This window comes from Pteropus vampyrus, unplaced genomic scaffold (assembly GCF_000151845.1).
Source record: "Pteropus vampyrus isolate Shadow unplaced genomic scaffold, Pvam_2.0 Scaffold34, whole genome shotgun sequence".
In the NCBI taxonomy this organism is placed as follows: domain Eukaryota; kingdom Metazoa; phylum Chordata; class Mammalia; order Chiroptera; family Pteropodidae; genus Pteropus; species Pteropus vampyrus.
In genome coordinates this window covers 646,544-666,475 of record NW_011888815.1, presented here as the reverse complement: position 1 = coordinate 666,475, position 19,932 = coordinate 646,544, and the positions used below count along the sequence as shown (strand labels likewise).

The 19,932-nt window shown below is 44.0% G+C and overlaps 1 protein-coding gene and 1 pseudogene across 1 annotated transcript in view; one reads left to right on the top strand and one right to left on the bottom strand.

Annotated features, from left to right (window-relative positions):
• AGBL1 (ATP/GTP binding protein like 1) overlaps positions 1-19,932 on the top strand; it is a 545,529-nt gene that overhangs the window by 265,793 nt on the left and 259,804 nt on the right. The window contains exons 12-14 of the mRNA XM_023529006.1: positions 3,112-3,260; positions 4,455-4,542; positions 12,755-12,899. Of these exons, the coding sequence (XP_023384774.1) occupies positions 3,112-3,260; positions 4,455-4,542; positions 12,755-12,899 (382 nt within the window). The remainder of the gene's footprint in view (positions 1-3,111; positions 3,261-4,454; positions 4,543-12,754; positions 12,900-19,932) is intronic.
• Positions 6,973-7,091, bottom strand: LOC111738063 (annotated as a pseudogene).

Here is a 19,932-nt window from a genome sequence, read left to right as displayed (position 1 = left end):
TAGACTGAGTGGAGTAAGGAGTGAGAATCAGCCTTCGAAAGGTTCCCAATGTTTCTCTTTCAGGATCAAGATCATCGAGGACATCCGGAGATTCATCCAGCCTGGTGACGTTATGAATAAAGTCGTTTTCAGCTTAGATGAGCCTTGGTAGGTGGTCTCGCGAGTCGGCGGAGGGGGGTGGGGGGTGGAAAGAGCATGGAGAGTTCTGACAGTGCCGTGGGAACAAGTGTGCCTCGTGCTAGTAATCCATTCCGGCTCCCGAAGTCAGCGTGATGACTATTTGGGTTAAAGATCGGGAAGAGAACGCTTATCTCAGAAATGTCAACACGTGCCCAAGAAGAGCAATAACTCATAGGCTCGCACGTTCCCTGTTCCATTACAGGCCAGACACGGCTTCCGGCGTTTTACGATTCTCCTCCAAGTTCGAGTCAGGAAATCTTCGCAAAGCCATCCAAGTGCGTGAGTAAGTAAGGAGGGCCGCGGTAGCCCAAGCGAGCATGTGGGGTGACCTCTTCTCTACTCTCTGCAGTGACCTCACCTCGGTAGCTTGAAACCAGCCGTGCTGGGGGCATTTACACCATGAAAAGTGGCAGATGCTACAAATGAAGGCGGTCGGTTGGTAAACACTGACCAGCACGCCACTAGGGGACTCACCAGTTGATGTCATGGCAAGGAGGGCACCGAAAGTGGACTGTTACGCAGACCCCTGTGTTCTAAATAATGGGTTCCTATTTGGATATGAGGACACTTTGACTGGGGCGTTTGTGCTTCTACTGATGCCAGGGCTGGTTGTGTTGACACGAAAGGGTACACGGGGTCCCCTATTCCTGTACCTTTCCGTGTCCCATAGCTGTGTCTTTAGGTGGCAAAAACCTGGGCCTTCCCTTAGTGAGAAGAGCCTTCTTGCATTCAAGGGGATGATCAGTGCCTCGTGTCCCAGCCACAACTGACCAATGAGCTCTCATTCATAGGCAAGGATTTTCTAGGCAAGGAAGTCTATGACTGCTCAAACTAGAAGAGGGACATAAAACAGACATTTCCGGTGGCGGAAGAGATCTCTGTTCTTGCTATAATCCTTCCCACGATGGCAGGGTAGACTACGTTTGCCATTTGCCAAAAGGCAAGATATAAAATCCATCTCCTGTGGGTGACCTTCTGAAAGGAACAGTCCGCAACCATCAATGGCGTGGCGGTCTCAGGCTTTGGGACCAGAAATCCAGAGCAACATCACCCCTTTCCAACCGGGAGACTGAGCATGTCGCCCAACTATGCCATGCCCTCCTTTCCTCACCCACAAAGAGGGGGCAGTAGGAGCAGCCACCCCAGAGGGGTCTTATGGGAGTTAGATAGCACACATGCAGCTCTTAGACGAGAGGCTGGCCTGTGGTGAGTGCTCAGTCAACATTAGCCCTTATTCAGCGGGGCGCGGTCGCCACGCTAGAGCTCAGAACTGAGTGTTGCTCGGACCCATTTTGTATCCACGAGGAGTCATTTCTGGAGTTTTTATTTTTGGGAGGAGAGGTAAGAGGTGATCTCTCCTTCCCTCCCTCCCTCCCTCTCCCTCCCTCCCTCTCTCTCTCTCGTACACGGATTATTTCAAGGAAGCTCAGCACATAAAACAAGTACCCGTTGAGCTGCTTGGGCTGATAAAGGGAAAGACCATCATGTCGAGAATCCTCACCCACCTTCTTCTCTTTTCTGTTTGCCGGTTCACCTTCCGCTTCTTCCTACACTTTTATTATTCCTTCTCTCCGTGTATAATGTTCACAGGGTCCAGGAGAGCAGGCCTGCTTAGGGAACGGCTGGTGGGACAGCGATCCGTTCAGGGTGTGCCTTAGCTGCTGGCCTGGCTTGGGTCTCTCCATATATCTCCCTTTGGCCAGAGTGTAGAATCCTAAATGGATCAGTTGCGGTCAGGGTGACGGTCACATGACAGCAAACAAGCCTACTTACAGGCAAGGGATTTTTATGATCGTTTTTTTGGAGAGAGCACCTTGTGGGCACAGCAGACAATTTAAGGGTCACAGACTTTCCACAATTGTTCACGTGAGTGCCTCTCAGCAGGTCATGCTTTTTCCTCGTATGGCAACCTCAGCAGTTAGAGTAAGGAGTGGGAATCCATCAGTCAGCTCTACTCTGCTCTGCTATGTGTTGTCCAGAGCTCTACCTTTCCACAAATCCCACTAGGGATTGCCCTTTATCATGGGTCCAGGGCAGGAGAGGATGACTATCTCAGAGCAAAAACATTGCCCTTTCGAGAAGAGCAGCTCCAGGAGCATGCCTAGGGGATGGGACAGCAATATTTTTGAAAATGAAGCACCCGGATATGTTTAAGTCAAAACTGCATTGCTAGTTCTTTTGCTAAAGCTCAGAAAATTAATTAGCTTTGGAGACAGAGTGACTGGGACGGGAAGGAAGCACAAGAGCCTTTCGGGGTCCTGGAAGTGACCTGTATCTTGACCTGGGCAGTTGTCATCTAGTGTATCCAGATGAATTTGTTTAAATTTATTGAGTTTAAGATTAGCGAGCTTTCCTGCATGTATATCAATTAAGAAAGGGGAAAAAAATGAATAAACAACCAGCATAATTCATGTTTGTTGCTTTGCTGGGGATTTACATATATACATATACGTATATATAAATGTGTATGCATTATATTAATTATATGTATTACATATATATTATACTAGTTAACTTTTATAAACACCACTGCATGTCTAGACACTATTCCCACTTTCCAAATGAGAAGACTGAGGCTCAGGGTTGATGTCCAGCTTCGACCAGTAATGGCGCGTCCAACCAGATGTGATGAATTTTCTCTGGGAAAGAGTACACTTGCATTTTTCCAGCTAGATAGAGACTTCATCACAATTTAATAAAAAAGATATGCTACGGTTGTGTCACTGACTCTTCTAAACCAAAATGCCGCCCCCTACCTCCCCCGCCCTGAATTCCCATGACCTCCGTCCATGGCTGTGAGACCTGGGTGATGGGAGTATCACTCACCAGGGCACCGAGAGCCCGGGTCTTGGGTCTGTGACGCGTAGGCCGTCAGGGTCGGAGGTGACCTGTCAGACCCTTCACACTCCTGTCTTCCCTCCGACTTGGCAGGTTTGAGTACGACTTGCTGCTCAATGCCGACGTGAGCAGCGCCCAGCACCAGCAGTGGTTCTACTTCAAGGTGGGCGGCATGAGGCCCGCCGTCCCTTACCGTTTTAACATCATCAACTGTGAAAAGCCCAACAGCCAGTTTAATTACGGTACGAGCTCTGAATAGACAGTTTCTGGATGACGGTGGGGGTGATGCTGCTTGCTGATTATTCTGGTCACCGTCAGAAGCCCTGCTTGGGTTCCCAAAGGGGTCGAAGGAGGGAGGGTTGACACGTTTTGGTTGCCAGGCGTGGCAAGACTGCGGGGAAGCTAAAAATCCTCCCTCCGCCTCCCAGGGGACGTGAATACCGCGCTAACACCCCGCCAATTCCCGACCCCCTCGCCCCCCCTTGAACTTCTTGAGGTCAGCGAGCCCTCTCATTTATTTAGTTCTCTCCATCTCCCAAATCCCACGGTCTTGGGATGGACTTATTTGTTACAGACAGGCAAACAGCGCAACCCGACACTGATTTCCATTCAGAGAAAGCTCTGGAGAAAGTTTACCTTCTCCTGAATACCTGTGCCATTTTTAAAGAAGACATACAAGGGCCAAAGACTGACTGGCAGTCTGAATTTATATGGAACATTTGCAGGAATGGGAAATCCTGTGTTTTTGCCGGGTTGTGGACTAATTCGTTGAACAGCTTTCAGGAAGGAGTAAATGTTCCCGTCTGTCCAGGTCCGAGCACAGGAACTGCCTCTATTTTGTTCTGCTGCTGGAGAAACAGGAAATGGGGACCTCGACCCTTGTACTCACTCTGTGCGGCTGCTGTGATGAATCGCCACAAACTTTATGGCTTAAAACAAGACACATTTACTCTCTCACGGTTCTGGAGTCCCCAAGCCCACAATCAGTGACACTGGGCTAATGCCAAGGTGTTGGAAAGGCCATGCTCCCTCTGGAGATTCTAGGGGAGTTTCTGTTTTTTTTGCTCCTTTTCCAGCTTTTAGAACTACGTTCTTCTCAGTCCCTGGTCCCTTCCTGCATCGGCAAAGCCAGCAGCGTAGCATTTTCAAACGTGTCTCTGCTTCAGTCACACCGCTTCTCCTCTGTAGTCTACACTTGTTCAGACTCTCTTCTAAGGATGCTTGCAATTGAATTTGGGGCCCACTGGGATAACCTCCCCATCTCAGAGACCTTAATTTAATCAGATCTACAAAGTCTCTCTTGCCATGTAAGGTAATCGTCCCAGGTTCTGAGAATTAAGACCTGGATGTCATTGGGGGCCATCAGACAGCCCGCTACAACAGTTTTGCCCTTTTCTCTTTCCTCGGTGGATTAATCCCGCCTTTGTTTTGTGCAGGAATGCAGCCAACTCTGTATTCTGTGAAGGAGGCTCTTCTTGGCAGGCCCACCTGGATGCGGACAGGCTATGAAATCTGTTATTACAAGTGAGTTGCAATAGCGTTGTCTCTACTCAATCTCCTGCTTTTCCACTTTGCTCTTACAAACCTCAGCATTCTGAGCTTGTCTGCTATACCTGTCACTGTCTCAGCAGCAAATGCGTCGCCCTTCAGAGGCATAAGCATGGTCAGTGGCACTCATGGTAGACCCCAAGAAATAGCTTTTGATTTGCCGAATGGGGTCCATCTTCACGTAAACACATTGCGACCTTGATGAGGCCGCGTTGGACATTAGAAGTTGTACGGACTCAACTTGTGATTAGTGTATCAAGTTTTAGTTCTTTACCTCTTTCCATTTTTTTCCTGGTGAACAAAAAGTCTGAGAAGTCCCAGCCTGTTCTCGCCCATCCCATGCTTCAGTTTTCCAGAGCAGCTGAGGGTGGGTATGCGATAAATAACAGTTAGGTCACTGTTCCTCCATAGTAAGGTGATTTGGAAAAATGCAAAAGAGAGACAGTCTTCAAAATTCATCTTCCACACTTTATCAGTAGCCATTTTCATCAGTGTAACATATAAAATGATAATGAAATTTAAAGTAGCCATATCTTTCAGTCCAAGAAATCCAGACCCGTGAATTGCTGACTTGTGCTTTTTTTTTTGATGGAAAATAAGATACTAAAAAAACTGAAAATCAGACATTCTAGAATTTAGGTTGTCATCAGTATCACAGAATGTATAGGCACTTACGCTTCTTGGCCTTTGAGGCCAGGAGGACAGGAGCACCGATAGACACGAAAGGTCAAGAATAGTTGCTCTATCAGACCCAGAGGCAGAAATCGCCACAGAGGTAACGGTCTGCATGACAGAGCTGCGCTGACCGACAGTTTATAATAAAAGAGGTGGCAGCCTACAGTCCTTGATGGTTTGGGACATGGGCCTAAGTAATATTTTGATTCTATTCTCTAGAACAGTAGCAAAATATTGCAATGTCGTCGGTTTTCCATTCACCTCTCCGGCAATGACTCCTCCGGCCTATCTACTTAGAGACTCTGAGGATCTTTCTGTGGTCCAAAGAGATTTAGACTAAAAATCACCTCAAGGTAATAGAGGCCACAGCTGCAGGGGAAAATAACAAAAGCCTGGATTTGGACGTTGGTGTGTCAAGAACGGCTTTTCGTGTCCTCTGAAAAGAGTAACCTTAAATAAACATGAAAGACCCCACTTGCAGCCGGCTATGGATCTGGAGCTTAGTAAGAGTTTGGACAAGCCTAACATTTAGCATCCTCTCCCGGCGAGGCATAGCTCTTTCCGGAGGCTGGCCGTCTTGCAGGTGGAGGATAAGGAGCAGGCTTAAGGGGATGGATTAAGCACCCGCAGAAAGGAGAAAGAAGACGCCATGCATCCGAAAAGCACAGCCTTGGCCTAAGGAAAGCCAGTGCTAACTTTCCGAGCTCTCGGATTCATTAACGAGGCAATCGTTATGTGATTAAGGAGGAGCAGAGAGGTGGCAGAAGTCCGTGAATGTATAATGGAATTCATTTCTCACATTCCGGCCACGCATACAGCAGAGATAAATGGATGAGATTGCTACCTCGTTGTGCGGTCTGTTTTACGATTCCTCACCGCGTTGTGTTAATATAGTTCCAATACAGTGATCTAAAGATGGGACCGATCCATGTATCTCGACTCCGCCATAAACCAGAGCACCTTTCCTACTGCAGAATGCCTCAGAGTAAACACTACACCGCTCCCTTTCTACCCGTCGCGATCCGAGTCAATTTGCCCTAGAAGATTTCTTTGCTTCATCTCTGCCTTTTTTCTCTCCCCTGGGAGAACTTTACCTCCTTATTTGTCTTCGCTATATCATCAGGAACTCAGAAAGTTCTATTTCTATCATGCTGTGCAATTCCCAGATTTAGTGCCATGTTCCGTGCTGGGATGGTCACTGTGGAGAGAACCAGGGGCCATGGTCCCCGAGTTTGTCTATGGAAGGGTGAAGGAGAAGAAGATAGAAAGAATGTAACACTCGTCTCCCTCAAAAAGTGACAGCGATGGCCTGTGAAGGGGGCGGGCTGACTGCTTTGTGGGTCCTGTCATCAGCTAGAATGCAGCCTCCAAGCTATTTTGCTAAGCTATTATTTATTCACGAACTTCTCGCATAGATGTGTTTATAAATTATTTTTTGATCAGTTATATACGCATTACTATACTGATACATTGTGTGCATTAGGAAACACACAAAAGGTTAAGGTTTTTAAATGATGAGAAAAAGACGAAACAAGTAATCATTTTAACCGTCTACCTCATTGTCATGTGTCAACCGTTGGGCAATGCAGGGGTAGGGGGCACTATCCCTCTGCCTAGTCAAAAATCCACATATAACATTTTTTTTTTTTAGGCAAGGCAACCCTTAGTTGACCTCACAGATTGCAAGGACCTTGTCAGCTTATAATCCCTTATTTTTTATTTTATTTTTTACGCCTACAGCACCTGGTCTTCCTAGGTGGTCTCTCATCCAATTACTAACCAGGCCCGACCCTGCTTAGCTTCCAAAATCAGACGGGATTGGGCTTGTTCAGGGTGGCATGGCTGTAGACTAAATACCCACGTATAACTTTTGACTCCCTCAAAACTTAACTATTAGCCTACTGTTGACCAGAGGCTTTACCGATAACATAAACATTCAATTAACATATATTTGATACGTTACATGTATTATATACTATATTCTTATAATAATGTAAGCTAGGAAATTAAGAAAATAATAAGAGAAAGTCCATTTAAAGTATTTATTAAAAAAATTGTGTGTTAGTGTATGTACACAGTTCAAATTCTCGTTTAAGGGTTAACTATATTTTTATATTGCTGATAACTCAGGGCATATAACCTTAGGGTTCAGCATGAAAAACATAATGTAAATAGTCTTTTGGATAATTTTGAAAATCATTGGTTAACTTCCCAGATCTGATTAGATTATTTTTATATAAGTAAGAATTCTTGAGAAAGAGCTGGTATTAAGAGTAAGGTAGGGCATACCCATTCTTCCATTTTCTTGGCCATTTCTACTTGAAATAATACTATTGTCATTCTATGACTTCTAAGCAGAATTTTAAAAATTGTCTATATTGCAAGGTTTGGTTTAGATAAATTAGTGTAAATCCACTAATCTAGGCTTCTGCAAACTTAAATACCTTGCCAGAAGCTAAAAGCAAAAGAATGTGGTAGCGACCTATTTCTACCCCTCCTTTAGGGAGCCTCCTCCCATACAGCAATTGATACTTAACTACTTGACATATGAAAACCGTAGATGCGAAATGCAATGTGTTTTTCATATCCCAACCTTGGAAAACAACAGAGAAGAGGGGGTAAAATGGCTGTATCATACTCTAGTTTGTTTTGTAATTACTCACTACATCATATTGACATGGGCTGTGTAAGGCCAGCGGTGTTAATCCCCAGATTAAACCTTAGATAATTTCTTTCTCATTACCTAGATCCTAAGAAGTTTAAAGAGAAATTCTAGAACTTTCTCCATGTGCTCAGTTGATCCTCCTGCCTCCGTCCCACACCCTCACCTCCTCCCTCTCCCCCACCCACCTAGCAGCTCAGTAGGCCAGAAACCACAAAGCGATCCCTACAGGGAAGAACGTTAACGGGCAGGCTCATTTTTTCACGCCTCTCATGAAAGTAAGCAAGGCCAGTCTTCGTTTCTGCCTGACTTCGTCCCCTGCGGTCTGCTTCTGCAGGTACCATACGCCTTTGCAGAGTCCCTCCCAGCTCCGGGCTAACCTCGTTTCGGTGCTGAAGGGCAGAGGGAGGGTGACACGCTCGGTGTGGCTGTGTAGTACTCAGCGGCCGGTCTCTTGGTCTCTTCTGACATTTATTCTCCGCCGGTGAGAGGAGATGAACAGCTCACTCATGAAGATGAATGTCATACAAGAGCTCGGCCATCATGCCTCCTTCCCAGGGATCTCAGGAGAGAGATCGGGTGTTATGTAGATGATTAGAGACACCGCAGACACGGGGGAGCCTGGTGACTTGGTTGTTCCACCCTACCAGGCCCCGTGAAGCGAAGCGACGCACCCTTGTTAAACACAGCCATCGTCATCGCAAGATTACCTAATTACTCTCTCTCTTAGCATTTGCTTATTTCATACACACAGAGGGGGAAAAAGAAGACTTCCCAGCATATTTTTAAGTACAAACGGAAATAGATGGAGTATATAACTGCATTTGTGTGCTTTGCTCCTTGCTTCATTGAAAGCTTTATGATTATGAAAGTGCAGATCATTCTGAAGATAAATGGTTCAGGGGACAGGAAAACAAAGAGGAGGCTTTTCTCTGTAGGATGGCTGGATGTCTGCAATCTCAGATCATCTTTGACCCTAGATGACCTGCCTGTCTGGGTTCCAGCAAATCAGAGATCACATTTGATTTCACCAGGCTTCTCCCCCACCTTGGGAGAGCATCTTGAGGAGAGACAGTGCTCAGAATCAAACTTCTACCACTCTTTAATGGTGTGGCCTTGGGAAAATTATCCCAGCCTCTCTCAACCTCAGATTTCTCATCTGTAAAACAGGGATAATAATGGCATCGACCTAAGAGAGCTGCTTTGACAATGAAATCAGGTAAAGCACACGGAAAGCTTCGAACAGCGTCTGGTGCATAGTAGGTGTTCATGAATGTTAGCAATTGTTATTAATAACTAGGAGAAACACTTTACTGGCATCACATACCAATGACATAAAGAATCATAGTGATATGGATCAGTTGCGTCGGTTCTCATCTGGATGATTTTGCATTCCTTCTTTTATTTTAGACTTTAAGTTTATAGGCAGCCCTGATTTATGAAGATGAAAATTTCAAATTCTCGCTTGATGAATTGGGCCCCAAAACCTCTGGCCCATTCTTAAGAGAGGTGATGATGATGATTTTGATAATAATAATAATGATAATAATAAATCTTGATTTTGAAGTAAGCCCACACTTAGAGTTGAATCCTGCTTACTCTGCCTGTTGTATGGAGCTGCCCAAGACATTTCACACCTGTGACCCTCCATTTCCTCATCTGTAGAGTGCGTATAACCCTTAGCTTCAAAAGGGATCATTACAGTTAGAGATAATATATGTTAAGCGTCCTAATTATTACTCCTGGCGTCTTAGGTCCATTTATTCTACAAACTTTAACAGAGCAGCTGCTACGTTCAGGTACTGTGCCAAGCATGAAGATACACGAATGAATTAGCATGATTCCTGCCATGAAGTGTTGGCAGTGAGGGAGAGACACAGTATGATACGTAAGAACTACGTGAAAGGGCAGACATCAGGGAAGGCTTCCCGGAAGAGGAAATGTTCAAGTGGAGTCTTGACGGAAGATGAGGAGCTGGCTGAATGAAGAAGAAGGAAAGGGGTTTCCATACGACAGAAGAACAGGGGGACCATTTAAAATATGAAGGATGAATGTGACCGCCTTGCAAACATCCCTCAGTACGTTCACATAAGAACCGGGAAAACAAAAATAATTTGTTGATGGGATCTCACTTTATGGTGGACAAATTGAATTGTAGCAAGCCAAGGGCTTCACTTTAGGGACATATCAGGCGTTTCCCGTTGAGGAAGGGGATCTTGGGAAAGTTTAAAGGTCTCTGAAGAGGGAAGTTTCAGGGGTAGTAGAATCATTTCCTGGATCCTCCTGTTCTGATACGGCCACCAGGAGGGTCAGTGGGGAATCCCGACGTTTGTTTTAGGTCCAGCTAGAGTTTAAACCCCAAGCCAGGGTGGTGACTGCATCTCCTTTAGCCGAAACTCATCCTAGATGAGAAATATCCATCTTTTCTTCAATTCCCGCAGTCTGCAACCACCCTGAAACAGGCTTATCAGAGGAGAGCTTTTAGTCTTGGCCATGAGAAGTGGCCTGAGTGTGAGAGAGTGTGTGTGTGTGTGTGTGTGTGTGTGTGTGTGTATGTGTATGAGAAGGTAGATTTCATAGAGATAAAACTTCCATTCACATTTCTTACACTTTCCTTAAATCACTAGCACCCGGGCTCCCAGAAGCTCAAAAGTTACGAATGATCCCATTTTCTCTCTCTCTCGATTTTACTATAGCTGTTCCTCGCCTGGAGCCCAGGTTCGGTGTGAATGGCAGGAAGAGCAAAGAGATGGGGATTTCACACCCTCACTTCCTTTCTGTCGTGCTCCCTCCAGTGGCTGGTGGGGTCAGGTCGAGTTTGCTTAGTGTGCACGCACGTGCCTGTGATTTCAGTGTCCTTGAGAGTACAATGGGAAACCTAAAAAAACGGCAAGGCTCCTGTCCAGTGAGACCACGCCCACTTGCCCTTGGGGGCAGCTCTTCACCTTAAGGACAGGTGCCCTTCATTGTTTGCAAGAACTGGGCGATGGTGAGACACTAGATGTGTTTCCATCTGCCTTTACCCTCACCTGGTGTGTGTGTGTGTGTGTGTGTGTGTGTGTGTGTGTGTGTGTGTGTGTGTCTGTGTGCAAGTATGTGCTCCCATATCTATGTTTACAGGTGAAACTCTTCCACGCTTTGACCATTTTGACAAGCTCATGTCATTTTGGTCGGCTCTTCCATTGTGGGAAGGTGTGATTGGCTAGGCTCATCTCGGTGTGAACTGAGGATGCATTTGCCGGTGGAGACTTTATGAGTGAACTCAGAAAGAGAAAAGAGATAGAGCATATGTGGCTTGCAAGCTTTCCAAACTCCCACCTGCTTCGTTACATACGCTCCGATAACCAGAGCTTTAGCTCAGGAGAAACTACAGAATGTTGGAGGAATCTGGAGAAAGTAGACTCAATTACGTATCGAGATTGAGATGGCGCTGTAGGTGAAGATGCCTTTTTGAAGTTTCGAGTCCTATTGTCACAGAAGAAATGGGTCCCATTAATGTGATGCTGAACAGCTGGGTGGGGTGGTCACTCGGGGCTCACACCATTAGGGGGCATCCTTCTCTCCCTAGAATGACCCAGGCTCCAGGGAGCCATGTGGGAAGAAACCAAGGCCAGAGAAATGTATCAGGCCATAGTCCGTGAGATTACCACGCTCTTTTACTCCCATTTCTAGTTTTATAAATGGAAAATAACTGCAAAACTCTCGTTTGCCTCTTTTTTTTTTTTTTTTTCTTTGGCAGGGGTGGGTGGTGTGAAGGTAGCAAAAAGTCAGAAAAGAATAATCCATATTTTTTTATATGTTAAAAGAGCACACAGAATAATTATCTACTTCTTCCCTCTCCCCACCCTTTCCCCGAAGAAGACCCCAACGCACAGTGGACAAGTAAGCCAACATTAGAAATGTTCGAAGGTGCAACCACATCTTTTGGTGCCCATGCGTATTTTGCATTACGATGCGGGCTTGATGATAACATGTCTCGGGAAAGCCTGCACAGCTGTATCAGCATCAACGGGAATGGCAAGAGCATATTTGGCAGCGTGTGGGGAAAATATTGTGCAGACTGTACTTCTGGGGGCAATTTACTGTGATACTGTTCTCTGAAGTCTCAAAATTGATTCTACATCTTTGACAAAGGGAAATGTGCAGGCTCCAGCTCTAAGAAGCCGAGCCACATTTGGGGTGAGAAGTACATCCTGTTGGGAGGATTCTTTCTGTAGTGGAAAGGACAGAGACTTTGCAGACAGATCTGGGTTCGAGTCCCATATTAACCTCTTACTAGCTCTGTGACCTTTGACAAGTTAACTTTCCGAAGCCTTTGCTTCTTCATCTACGGAACGGGTCATCGCAGAGATAGCATGAGATGGCGTATGTTACGTTTCGAGTTGGAACTCGACATATAGTGGTGATTGCTAATAAGCCCACTTGGCAGGCGGAAGGGGAAGGAAGGGCTCCGCTTCGTGGTCTAGGGAGCGGCAGAGGTCGGGCAAACTCAGATTTGAGTAATAAAGTATATGTCTGCAGTCGAATCCTAGAAAAAACAGAATGATCCACATTTTCCTCTGTTTTCTAGCTCAGTGACTCTACAGCCTCATTTTTAGACACAGCAAGGAAAGGCCTGTGGCATATATACTATAATTAGGAGCCAGATGGACCAGTCTAGATGCTGCTGATTTGGCTCGTGACCTGGCAGTAAGCGCACTTGTACATTTCTCTGTTTTCTAAACTTCTCCCACATCGTGTTTCGAATAAACATTTTGCCCGCGTGTAACACAAGAGCTTGATAGCACCTGGGTCCCCACACGACTGTTTCCCCCGCCTCTCCCTCAGTCTCCTCTCTCCTTTCTCTTTCAGAAACCATTATCGGCAGAGTGCAACCGTCACGGGGGCAGCGTCTGGGAAGTGTTATTATACCCTCACCTTCACCGTCACCTTCCCGCACAATGAGGATGTCTGCTACCTGGCTTACCACTACCCGTACACCTATACCACGCTCACGGTAACTTCCGCTTTACAGCGTCACCCCGGCAGGCCTGGAGGGGCTCTCTGACGTCGTCCCAGAAACATTCAGGAGACCCTAATTCCAAGGGAGCCAGAGTTTGTTGTCATGGCCCGTGGCATTCTGAAGGCCTAAGTGGCATGCGGTGCTTCTCAATGGCGGGTTGAGTGTAGGAGGCAGGGGCTCTATCTTTAAGAAGCCCTCAAGCAGTGGGATTGGAGTGAGGTTAGCAGGTTGACATGCGGCAAACGCGTCAGGTAAGCTGAGGTACACATTGAAAGGATGTTCCTCATCGAGAGGAATCGAGCATAAAGCATGGAGATAGAAAGCTTGGAAAACCTCCCTGAGTCTGTGAGCAAGCAGCCCCGTCAGCTTTCTGCTGGTCCCCATGGGATCCAGGGTGGACGAGAAGAGTGGAAGCATAGAACACTTAGTGACCACCAACGAGGGCCTTGATCATTATGCGGGAGGAACGTGGTATAAGTCAGTCCGAACTTGAAGACAGTGTTCCGTGTTCTCTCAGGCCCTGCAAAAGGGTCACGAGACAAATTGGAGCTAACTGCTTACACCATGCAGTTTTCTGTCATTCGAAGAAGCTGGCAAACCATCCCCTCCCTCTTTCACCTAGCTATTTCATGGATACCCTGATGATTAATGAGCTAAGCATCTTCTATGAAGCTCTTTCATCCTCTATGTTAATGCAAAATGTTATTAGCATATTTATAATCATAGGTGTACCTATGAGTGTATATACATCACTTAGCCTGAAGGATGAGCATTTTCATTTTAAATCTGTGATAAGGAGTTGGGAAAGATAATAACCAAGAACGTCTTTGCCTTCAAAAGGAACGTTCAGGTACAGATGAAAACTTTTTCTCCATCGAGAAGGCACATCGCAAACCACTTGGCTCACTGCTGCATGAAAACGCACCCGCCCTTCTCTGCACATGTTGTCTGGCCTAAAGAGTGATCGTCACTGTTTTCCAGATTGCAAAAGATAACACGACTAGTTTTATTTGTGTGTCACAGTTTGAGATCTCAAGAAGTGAATCCAAGAAATGTGTATCACAAGCGAGGCCATAACAAGCCGCGTTTGTTGTAAGAGATGCTTATTGCTGCGTTTGTTATAAAGGATGCTTATTGCTTTTCGGGCCCTGGAAGAGGCAAGAGTCATAATCCCTTTCAACAGCTGTTCTTATTGTCTCACCTGTGAAACACCACGAGGAAATCAAAGGGGGACGATTCCTGTCTGAATGCATGTTTGCCTTTCCCCTTGGGGTGTCATCTAGTCAGGCCGATGAGAAGTCTGAGTTTCCTTCAGCCAGGCCTGGAAGGCATCTGAATTCTTACTTTGAAGTTCAGATTTTGAATGAGCGTGTGTGCAGGCACTTAGCAAGCACCCATCAGAACAGCTTGGGATAAGAACCCCTCAGGACACGTTTGGGGAACAATACTATCCAGCTAAACCACCTCCGTGATACTCACGCTTATCATTACAATCCATGGGGCGATGACTTGAACTCAGCCATCAGAGATCCATTACATAATCACACAACTCCATGACTACATGTGCCAGTAAAACTGGACTTCGGTTGTAGTAGCTGTTGTTTGTCATAGCTTGTGCCTCTGGGATCCACTTGCCTTTTGTGGTCTTGTCAGAGCAGAGCACAGGGTCTGAAGTTTACAATCAACAGATAGCTTAGAAGCCACTGGGGTTAATGAGGCAATCATTTCGTCTTGATGAGGGACAGAAACACAAGAAAAGAGGGCTCCTCTTCTGGTCACTTGGCCTCAATGAGGAGAGAAAAGTCTTATTAATGGATGCTCATTGGCTTGCTACTTAGCCTATTGACTGTGAATCTCTTCCCCCTAGGGACGTTGGAGGAGGGTTAATGAGAAAGACAGGAAAGCGATACATTTTCATTTCTCCTAAATGAGTAGAACCGAGTAAGAAAGACAGTTCGTTACTTGAAAGTGAAAAATGCATGTATTCAGTTGTAGGTTTTGCATTTCCAATAACGCATGGTCTTGTACTCTATAAGGTTTAAGACAATACTTGACTCTGTGACTTCTCTTAAGAAATCCTTCCTCCCGTTGTGGACAGAAGAAGTACGTTCTGTTAATACACTCTAGTCATTTTTATTTTTGAACATGTCCTAAGGAGAAACCATTTTTCTTCCAACAGATCAGTGATAAATTCAATGTGAATAATACCCCAAGGGCAGAATTAACTGTATGATACTTGGGAGTTATGCGGAGGGGTGGAAAATGCATTCCTACGTCGAATTCACAATTTGTAAATCTCTTATAATGTGGATTATGTTTAATCATGACAGACATTTTCATAGCAGAGGACATGTATGTTGGATGTTTTTCAACTTGGATGTAATTTTGCAGCTTGAAAAATTTTATTCTCTTACGATAAGAAACTTAGTATTTCATTCTTTCAATTTGATATTTTCCAGATGCTTGCCAGGAGCTTTGTTGGATAATTATCCAAATTAGAGTCTTAAAATAAAGCTAAAAGAAAGAAATACAATATTATTGTAATTATGAAGCAAGCAGAAGAATTCTATTGTAGTCATCCGTATCAAGCTATCAATAATTGCAATAACCGTGTAAGTGTTAACAATACTTGTTAAAGTATTTGGATTATGTTATGGATTGCCCCTGGAAAGCCAGTAGTATTGGTTGAAAATAGGACACCGAGAGAATTTCTGACGGACATTTTAGAGGGTAAGACAATGAGGTCTCACAGAACTTACAGCCTTATGTGTTGGCCCGAGACAAGAAAAGTGATCATAACTAGGACCCATATGTTGAGAGAGCTTAGGACTCAGAGGGTGGAGTAGGGTTTTTCACCAGACATATTCCTACAGTGGCAGATGCTATCGCCGTCATCTTTAAAGATGAGATGTCGTGTGGGGTAGGGAGAGAAGGAGAGAGAAAAGGAGAGAAAGAAGAGAATTAGATCATATGCACAATCGCTCACAAAGGGCTCAGAATAAATAAAGAGTTTAAAATGTGTCAAACATTTGGAAGTGTTGATTTACATGTGGTGGATCAAAGATGCAGTGAGCAAGTCATACACGAGTGCTGTCGGGCAATCAACAGACAGAGACCCGTCCTCGAATGGGCCAGAACAAAGGGCAGGCGCCAGTAGGGAGTGCCGATGGTAACAGGTGAACGTAAAAGGCCATTCATTCTGAAGAAGCCGAGATGTGTCGAGTGGGGAAGTCATCGACTGCAAGGATCCCTGAATTCAAGGTCTTGAGCACGATGTAAGAACAAGTTCGGAGTCAGACAGGCCTGGATTCGAGTCTGAACTCTGGTGCTTTCTTGCTGTGTAGCCTCGGGCAAGCGGTTTAACTGCTCATTGCCTCCGTTTTCTCATCCGTAAAATCGGACATATGAAAGAACTTACTACGCAGGTTGTCGTGAAGATTAAATAACTCGATACGTGGGAAGTATTAGCTAGGTGTCTCTTTCCAGTAAGCCGTACCAGATGATTGCCCTTAGAGTGCTGATTCTTTTTTTCATGATGATGTGTGATCACTTTCTCCGCTGGATTTATCGAAAGGTACCCATTCCATAATTTATAATAAAATTAAAAGAATGTAAAAAAGTCCATATAAAGGACAAAAAAGAAATACAATGGCTACCGGTGGTTGTCTTAGGGCGGTTGATTATATATAATTTTTTTCTTTACTCTCCTTTCCAAATCATCAGCCATATAACTTCATTTATTTTTAATGGAAAAGGGTATTAAAATCATAATCTTTTCTTTCTGATCAGCAAATCTGTGAGTAGACACCTAGAGACTAGTTATTTCTCCTGCTTCTTAAATCGAGTCCATTTAACGTGGGGAGAGTGGTATTGGCAGACTGAGACAGTTTGAGGAAGCTCATTAGAACCTGCTTCCAGCATGTTCTGTCACTTTTATTTAGTTTAAAGGTGTCATTTGTTCTCTTGTTACGAGAAGCTTCCGATTCTCTGATGGGCGTATTCAAGTGACAACTGAGAGCTAGTCAGTACACAAATAAAATAGACCCTCTCCTTAGGGGTGAGCTTTCTCCTGAATGAGGGGGACAGAGAGTGAGGCAGATTAGGAGAGTAACAATCAGACACGATTTCTGAGTGCATAGCGCTTCTCACTTTATCAGTAGCTACCAGCGGGGTAGCTTGCTGAGGTCAAGTCAAGTCTTTTGTGGACGTTTTAAGGGAGTAGCCGATAAAGGAGAGGGGCAGGAGACTGCTGTGACGAGGCACCGGCGAGGCTGCCGGAGAAGCAATATCAGCCCGATATCTTTCACGGACGGGTAGAATTATCTTTTAAGAAGACAACCTCTCTGGGGGTCTCCATAATTGCCTTGAACTCATTCCCATCTTTATAAAGAAATCCACCCCTGTGGCTTCTGCAGGGCTGTCATTACGGTTGGTTGTTGGTAGCTGCATTCAGGCTCCCTGCTTCCCTGCTCATTGATTCCAACAATATCCAATTAGACACAGTCTTGCTGGACCGAAGGTGGTAGCGTTCACCTACAAGTCGTTTTCGGGAGGACAATGCGAAGCCATTCTTGCAAAAGGAAATCCAACGGTTTATTTCTAGAAGTTTTCTGTATGACGGGAGCAGGGATAATGGCCCCAAGAGTGGAGGTGGAATGTATTTGGCAGCAGGTGGAGAGGGATAAAGAGTTGAATGGCCGCGTGAACAACTATCTTTTTACAGCAAACGAGCTTACGCCGAAAGATGTTAGGCACTTGAGTTGTAATCTTATCAATCCCTCCAAAATGTAATGATACAATTAATAGAGATCTCATAGAAGAAAACTTTCAAACTTGACTTCCTCCTTCATTTGCTTCTAGGGAGCACGTGAAGGTGACACTGTTTTGAAGGACAATGTTCACGGGTTCAGTGATGCTTTTTTTGACTTTTTCTTCTCCTAGCGAATTGTGCTTGATGATATCTATGAACAAACCTTCCTCTGAGCCTGCCTCCAATGCCCGATTCACAAAATCTAGATTTTTATTATGATTTTTTTTTTTAAGCTTTGCCCTCAGACACCCAAGAGCTTTGACCTCTTCATAACTTGGTGACATCACAGAATAATAGCCAGTGTTCTCCTCAAGAAGGCTCTCCACCCAGCCCCCCACACCCCACCCTTTACCCCCAATGCTCCTTGCAAAGAGATCCGTTTAGACATAGTAAAATGTGCAACAAATACTTTGATGGCAAAACAAAAGACAATTCAGCAAAGACAGTGTTTCCCAAATCACATTGTACAGCACCCCTGTGTCCTGAGATCTTTACAGAAAAGGAATTAATGGACACATAAATTCATGAAGCTCGGTGTGCTGGATTTCCTTCTAAGAAGTCACAAGGCATAGTGGCATATTAGAGAGTCTGAAAAATTCTGCAGCCATAAATACGTTTTTATTTTCTTTAACTCACCATGTTCCAAGTGCTTTCGCTCTGAATTTTCTGCCTGCCCACCTCCCTGTCCTCCCCCCAGCACCTGGTAATATTCTGTAGGATGCATTTTGGGAAATGGTGCAGGAAAGAGTATTGCTTTCCTAGTTTAGGGGGGCCGCGAATCATGATAGTAATTGTGAGTCAGGGTCCACTCAGTCAGGGTTTTAATAATTTAATAATAATTAAATTATTAATAATTTAATAATTTAACAATATTGGGAGCCGCTTTCACCCAGAATTTGATGAAAGTCATTAAAATAATTTGCTTAGGATCACAGAGAGTTATCATCTAAATCCAGGATTATCTTTACTCTTTTAACTAAGGTGCTGGCATTTTGCTTAACGGGGATGACTGACACATAGAGACATTCCGTTGGGGACATTTCTATTCTTGTTCTTCGCTGTCTCTCCTGAGACACCAGATATCTTTTTTTATCATGGCTTTAATTACACTGATTTCATATCGATTTTCTCTTTGATACATTAATTTATTTGGTGAGATTTTAGGGGGGGATGTTTTGCTACTTCCTCATGTTTTTGTTTTGGCTCTTTTTAAAACCATTTTGACTTAAGACTCACTTTATTTGTCAGAAAATGTGTTGTGTACAATTTCTGCCTTCATTGGAAACATTTTTGAATTTTTTACAGACCTGTGTATGGTTAATTTTTTTACAGTTCCATGGATATTTGAAGAAAAAAGGATGTTTTTATAAAAAGTTTGACGTATATCCATGAAAAACCAATATTGTTCAAACACACTATCATCATTTTTGTGCAATTGATTTAAGACCGAGGTAGTGTCTTCAAAGTCTCCCACTCTGAGTACAATTTATTCCCCTTCTGCCATTTCGCATTGTATATTTCAATCCTATGTTATTTGATTCTTAAGATTTATGAGTTTTATATATTCATTTTGAATTGTGCCCTTTATCAGAATAAGATTTCAAAATCCCATTTAATGCCCTTGTTCTCGAATATGGCTTCGTCATATATTACTGTTGCCATGCCCGCTTTAATTTATGTTTGTTTATCCTTTTAGTTTTAGTATTTTTCTTTTAAAATATTTTAGTAGAGGCAAACAAACTAAAGAGATAATTTAGGCGTGTTTTGAAATACATCATTTTTTTTCTCTTCTATTTAAAATTACCTCTTACATGCAATGTGCAGTGGGATTAAGAAAAAAAAAAATGAATCCGAAAGATTTTGTCATTTAATGAGGTTCTTTAACCTATTTTTACTTGTAATAATTTTTGGTGTTACTTCTATCATCTTGAGTGTATGCTATTTTTCATGTTTAATGTTTTTCTTCCTCCCCACCTTCCCTCTATCACTTATGTAACATGGACCAACCCTATTTTCTTTAATTTTTATTTTTTCCCTGTATTTATAATTCTAATAGTGCTAATCTTTTAGTTCTTAAAAAAAACCAAACTATCTGAACCTATATTTTGCCATGAATAATCACAGTTAAAACTGAGTGTTACTTATGTGACTTTTCACATACAGTATACGGCTAAATTGTGGTAGCCATTGAATGAGGTAGGCAATGCTATTATAATA